The sequence below is a fragment of the Stomoxys calcitrans genome, chromosome 4 (genome assembly GCF_963082655.1).
Source record: "Stomoxys calcitrans chromosome 4, idStoCalc2.1, whole genome shotgun sequence".
NCBI lineage: Eukaryota > Metazoa > Arthropoda > Insecta > Diptera > Muscidae > Stomoxys > Stomoxys calcitrans.
The window spans coordinates 47,264,763-47,271,530 of NC_081555.1; the positions used below are offsets into that span (position 1 = coordinate 47,264,763).

General features: G+C 29.6%; 1 protein-coding gene across 2 annotated transcripts; it reads left to right on the forward strand.

Moving 5' to 3' along the window:
• The first annotated feature begins 280 nt into the window (after window positions 1-280).
• Window positions 281-5,086, forward strand: LOC131997102 (uncharacterized). Of its 2 annotated transcripts, XM_059367421.1 has the most exons (3): window positions 281-1,606; window positions 1,664-1,748; window positions 1,820-5,086. In XM_059367421.1, exons 1-3 carry the CDS (start codon window positions 424-426, stop codon window positions 4,428-4,430), a joined length of 3,879 nt encoding a protein of 1,292 aa, XP_059223404.1. In that variant the 5' UTR covers window positions 281-423; the 3' UTR covers window positions 4,431-5,086. The 2 variants fall into 2 exon arrangements, with proteins under 2 accessions (XP_059223404.1, XP_059223403.1); XM_059367420.1 differs by having other exon boundaries at window positions 281-1,748.
• The last annotated feature ends 1,682 nt before the right edge of the window (window positions 5,087-6,768 follow it).

The window sequence follows — 6,768 nt, forward strand, 5'->3', positions numbered from 1 at the left end:
TGGAACTTTGAGCATCGAGAGTATGAGTCATCGATGACGTCATAACCCCACCCCACCCCAAACCCCACCCCATCCCAAACCCCAAACCCCACCCCACCCCATTGATGACGTCATAACCGCACCCCACCCCACCCCATTGATGACGTCATAACCCCACCCGACCGCAACCGCAGCCGATCGTAGCGCAGGTGGCGACCGCAGGGGGGGTATGACCACATACGGGCCGCCGGTTGAAATGTGTGGACGGACATTAGGGTGCAGATCGCAGGGCGCAGATCGCAGGGCGCAGATCGCAGGGCGCAGATCGCAGGGCGCAGTGGCAGATTTCGATGATGACTCATCGCCCAACTTCAACTAGTGTTGGAGGGTGGGTGATGTAGATTGCTGACCGCAGGCTATAGTTTGGTTTGAGTGTGAGAGTTTATGATTAATGTTGAATGTTGTGTGACCACCACACTGGAGTGTGATGAAATAATTGTGGTCAGTGTAGTTCTATTTTTTCCCAGGAAGAACAAGAGTAAAAAATTATATTTGTTTTCGTATAAAAAGGGCAAACGGTTTCATATTGTAATCATTATATTAAAAATCATTTATTTAATCAAATTCAAAATTATTGTTATAAAAATGAGAGAATTTGTATGTAATATTTGTGAGAAAACTTACGAACATAATCAATCTTTGAATCGTCATTTGCGTTTACAACATTCAATTGAGTGTGTGAAATGTAATCAGAATTTTAGTACTTATCCAGAGCTTTTAAAGCATATGAAGTCAATGGACCACAATGAAAAAAAAGAGGAAAAAACGGTATACTGTGAAAATTGCAATTTAGCTATTCCAAAAAATCAGTGGAAGAATCATATCAGCACTAACACACACATCGATAAGTGTGTAAAATGGTTAGATAAGGATGTGTCTTGCTTTGGATCTAGCTTTCAAAATCGAATAGAAAGTTATAAAATAAAAAATAGTGAGATCAATAACTTGATACCCGAAAACTTTTTCAAATCAATTCAAGAAAAAGTAATCAATATAATTCAAAAGGCGTTGCAAAAGCATGAATCTATTAAATATAATTGTACACTACATTGTAATTATATTTTGATGAAAGAGAAAGCGGAAGATGAAATTAGTTTATTTACACATCACACAAAAATGTTGGTACTATCTCCCTCAAGTACACTGGAAGAAATTTTAAATCATTATATTGAAAATTGTAATGAAATAATTAAAAAAATGAGTGAATTCCAAGAACGAGATAGTGGATGGACTTTAATCGAAATAAAACATCTAGAGATCAACATCAACAAATATACATGTTTGAGAGGATCTCAATACATAAATCTTCCTCCCAAAATAAGGAATAAAAAGGCTTGCATCAATGTGCAAAACAATGATGTCTATTGTTTTAAATGGGCAATAATATCAGCATTAAATCCACTTCCAAAGGAAAAGAAACCACATAAATGTAGCAACTACAAAGTAACGGACATTAAGGCACACATTATAACATTGGAAAATAATATAATATTAAATTTTGAAAACATGGAATTTCCCCTTACCATAAATAAAATCAGAGTCTTTGAGTTGCAGAATCCTGATATAAGTATAAATGTGTTCGGTTTAGAGGATGCTAAGATTATAGGTCCTTACTATTTTACAGAAGCTGAGAAATCAACTCACATCAATCTTCTCCTAATAGAAGAGGATGATAAATTTCATTACATCTGGATAAAAAATATATCAAGGTAAAAATAATAAGATATTATTTTGATTACAATACAATACTAATTTATTAAAAAAATATATATATTTTTAGATTGTTGCGAAGTTCTATAACAAAGAATAAAAATAGGATTCATTTTTGTAACACCTGCTTAACTCATGTTTCTTCAAGTAGTAGACTAGAGAAACACAAACGTGAGTGTAAAAAGATGGTGACAACAATGCCATCAGATAAAGATAAAATACTTAAATTTAAGAATTTTAAACATAAATTAGATATTCCATTCTCAATTTATGCTGATTTTGAGTGCATTCTTCAACCGTTAGAGATACAAAATTCAAGTAAAGTAAAATCAGTTCAAAAACATATTCCATTTGCATACAGTTATTATATCAAATGTTCATTTGATTCAAATTTAGACAAGATTAAAATTTATTCAGGTGAAGACTGTACAAAACATTTTTTTAACTCATTAGTGGGAGAGATTGTATGGATTTATAACAATTATTTATCTAAAGTAAAACCAATGAATTCCTTAACATCAATTCAACTACAATACCAAAAGGAACATCCGATTTGTCATATTTGTGAAAAGTCTTTTTTAAATACTGATGTTAGAGTAGCTGATCATTGTCATTTGACAGGTGAATACAGAGGACCTGCTCATAAAAATTGTAATTTAGAGTATCAAATAGCAAATTTTGTTCCAGTATTTTTTCATAATCTTTCAGCATATGATTCTCATTTGTTTGTTAGAGAACTCTCCTCTGTAGTTGGTGATATAAATATTCTTCCATTAAATAAGGAACTTTATATTTCTATATCGAAAAGAATTTATATAGATTCAAATAAGAGTATTGAAATACGTTTTCTAGATTCTTGTAAATTTATGGCATCTAGCTTAGAAAAGCTAGCGGGTTATTTATCTGATGAAGATTTCAATGCTGTTAAATCAACTTTTGTTAACGATAGTGAATTTAATTTAATGAAGCGTAAAGGTGTATTTCCTTATGACTATTTAGATTCTCCTGAACGATTAGAAGAAAACGCTTTACCACCTATTTCCAATTTTTTTAATAAGCTAACTAATGAGGTTTGTAGTGAGGATGACTATACACACGCTAAAAATGTATGGAATACATTTAAATGTAACAATTTAAAAGATTACTTATTACTTTATTTGAAAGTTGATGTTTTGTTATTATGCGATGTGTTTGAAAATTTTAGAAAAGTATGTAAAAAAATTTATAATTTAGATCCATGTCAATATTATACAGCACCTGGTTTGTCTTGGAGTGCAATGTTAAAAACAACTGGAATAGAACTAGAATTATTAACTGACTTTGAAAAGTATAATTTTATTGTTGAGGGTATTAGAGGAGGGATTGTTCAATGTTCTAAACGATTTTCAGTTGCAAATAATATATATGTAAGTGATTATAATCCATGTCAAGATTCAAACTTTTTAATTTATTTAGATGTTAATAATTTATATGGTTATGCTATGTCACAGTATCTACCTTACAAAAATTTTGAATGGGTTGGAAATATTGAAATGTTTAATTTGAATGATATCAAAGAAGATTCGGAGATAGGATATATATTAGAGGTAGACTTAGAATATCCATCCTCATTACATGATTATCACAATGACCTACCATTTTGCGCTGAAAATAAAAAACTTGGTTCTATGAGACAATCTAAATTAGTGTTGAATTTAAATGATAAAAATAATTATATCATACATTATAAAACTCTTCAACAGTGTATTAAACATGGATTAGTTTTAAAAAAAATACATAGAATTCTTCAGTTTAAACAAACGAATTGGTTGCAAAAGTATATTGATTTAAATAACTATCACAGAACTTTAGCTAAAAATTTGTTTGAACAGAATTTTTTCAAATTATTAAATAATGCTGTTTATGGCAAGACGATGGAAAATGTTGATAAAAGAAAATGTATTAAAATTGTAACTAACTGGGAGAGTAAAGGTAGAAAATTGGGTGCGAGGGCTCTTATAGCTAAACCTAATTTTCATAGTTCACTCAAAATATCTAACGATATGGTTGTAATTCAAATGAAAAAATCGCATGTTGAATATAATAAACCAATATATATTGGATTTACTGTTTTAGAACTATCGAAATGGAAAATGTATGATTTTCATTATAATTATATGAAAATAAAGTTTAATCAATCAACTACTCTAAATTACATGGATACCGATTCATTTATTTATGATATTAAAACAAAAAATTTCTATGATGATATTCGAAGTGATATCACAAAATATTTTGATACATCAGCGTATCCAATTAATAATATTTATAATTTTCCGTTAGAAAACAAAAAAGTTCTAGGAATGATGAAAGATGAATGTGGTGGAAAAATAATGAAGGAATTCATTGGTTTACGTTCAAAAATGTATTCAATTAAGATTGATAAAGTAGATGAAGAAATAAAGAAAATAAAAGGTGTAAAACATTGTGTTACAGCAAAACTTTCAACCAACGATTTTAAAAAATGTCTTTTTGAACAAATTAATTATTATGATTCTATGTATGTTTTTAGATCAAAAATTCATCAATTGTACACACAACATATACATAAATTAGTTTTAAATTATTTAGATGATAAGAGATTTATAAGAGAAAATGGTGTTGACACCTATGCTTGGGGACACTATAAAATAAAAAAATAATTAAAAGAAAAAAATGGTTTTGTTTGTTTTGTTTTTTTCACAAGATATTATATTTATTAAAGAGAAATTGTATACATAAATGACCACAATTGTAAGTATTAAATTTTTGTTTTTGTTTATAATTGTATTCGATAGGTGGTTTTAAATAATTAATAATTTCCAACGGTGGTTGTAAATTACCAAAACTATCAAAATATTCCTTATAGTTGTAATTTTTGTAATAGGCAACCCAATGTGTTCCTGGCCCATTAGTTGTATCTAAATTAACTATTCCACATTCTTGTCGTAGTGGTTTGTTTGGTAATGAGTCACGCATAAAAACCCCTCTAAAGTGTTTCAATGGCTTGCAGTACTTAACCAAATCGATATCCGTCAATGGTCGATTGGGTAATCTACTTAGAAGTTTTTTGGAGCTGGTTTATAGTAAAGTCCATATCCTTTTTTATAAGGTTTAAGATATAATCCTTTTCCCATAGCAATTGATTCCATATATCTGTTATGACGAGTAGCTTCAGCTAATTGTTCTTTCCCATTTTTGATATCCTTAACTGCTTTTACAATAGCCGATCCTCCAGTTGCTAAACCTCCAAGGGCTGATAACGCAGTTAAAATTGGAACTATTGGTAGAAATCCACCAATTTTTGGTACTCGAATGACTCTTGGTACACCAATATTACTCTTCTTTTTATTTTTAAAACTTGAATGTACAACGTTTTTTGCAATTTTTACAGCATCATATATATTGTTAGGTTTCTTATCTTTTAATACTTTTAAAGTATTCTTAACTGTCGATGCAAATAATTTTTGCTTACATTGCTTTTTCTTCATTTTTCTTTTTGTTGTCATACCGAGTCCGAATTTAACTTTTGCTTTAAGTAAGTTTGTTACTAACCAAGCGTTTGCTCGTTCTTTCCAATTGCTATCTGTTGATTTAACTCTTTGCCAAGCTTTTTCTATTAAAACTTTATCAGCTTGATGACGAGAATGAATATCTTTATTTTGTGAGTATGCAATATCGTGTTCTCTACAAGCTGAATCCAATAAATTTATTCCTTTGTCTCCTTGTGCTAAACGTTGTGCTAACTTAGTTCCTGGTCCACAAAATTGATATCCAGGTAAATGCACTTCAAACGGAAGATTATTAATTAAGTTGTTTACCAATCCAAATCCAGTAACAGACTGTTTACATTTATTATAAATCTTGTAATTAATAACCATAATTTTTTTTTGATTATGTAGTGATAGGGTACACGATTTAAATGAAAATAAGAGTTTTTGTATATATATACTTAAATTTATATTGAAAAAGTTTAGTTAGCAATATGCGTTTAATAGAACAAACTAAACAGATTGCTGTGAAAAACATTGATAATGTCTGTTCACAGAAAAAAAGGATTGTACATAGTACTTTATTACCAAATTCTATACGTGCCCTTATAGTAGGCCCATCAAATTGTGGTAAAACAAATGTTATGATTAGTCTCATAGAAAGCCCTAATGGCCTCAAATTCAGGAATATATATATATATTCTAAATCTTTATATCAACCAAAATATCAATATTTAAAAAAATTGATTACTCCAATCAAAGGAATAAACCTATTCACATTCTCTGAAAATGAAAAAGTTATAAGTCCAGCCAAAGCAAATATGCATTCTATAATGGTATTTGATGATGTAATTTGCGATAAACAAAATACTATAAGGGATTATTTTTGTATGGGAAGACATAAACACATTGATTGTTTTTATTTATGTCAAACATATACAAGGATTCCTAAACACTTAATACGTGATAATGCAAACATGATTATCATATTTAAGCAAGATGAAATGAATATTAAACATATATATAATGATCATGTCTTGGGTGACATGACATTTAAAGATTTTTTAAAGCTTTGTAGTGAATGTTGGAAAGATAAATATGGATTTCTTATTGTGAGCAAGGATGATCCCATTGATAAAGGTCGATATCGCAAAGGATTCAATTGTTTTATTCAGTTATAATATAAATCAGATTGATAACAGATATAATGTAGATTATAAACAGAATAGAGAGCAGATTGGTGACAGAAAGAAAGCAGATCGGTAGCAGATATAAAGCAGATCGGTAGCTGATATAAAGCAGATCGGTAGCAGATGTAAAGCAGATCGGAAGCAGATGGATACATAACCAAAAAAAATAAAAAATAAATTATCCAATCATGAAGAGACACAATTTGTTGAAGGAAATTGTAAAAACACGAGCAGTATTGAAAGAAAAGTTAAAAAACATTAAACTTAATCAAATAGATAGGGATAATCTATTAGAAGATACATTTCAACCAATAACCAAA

Excerpts from the sequence above, each read along its gene's own strand:
- LOC131997102 (XM_059367420.1), top strand. The coding sequence starts at position 424 with ATGATTAATGTTGAATGTTGTGTGACCACCACACTGGAGTGTGATGAA. Across the intron at positions 1,749-1,819 it reads TGGATAAAAAATATATCAAG|ATTGTTGCGAAGTTCTATAA; the intron begins GTAAAAATAATA and ends ATATATTTTTAG.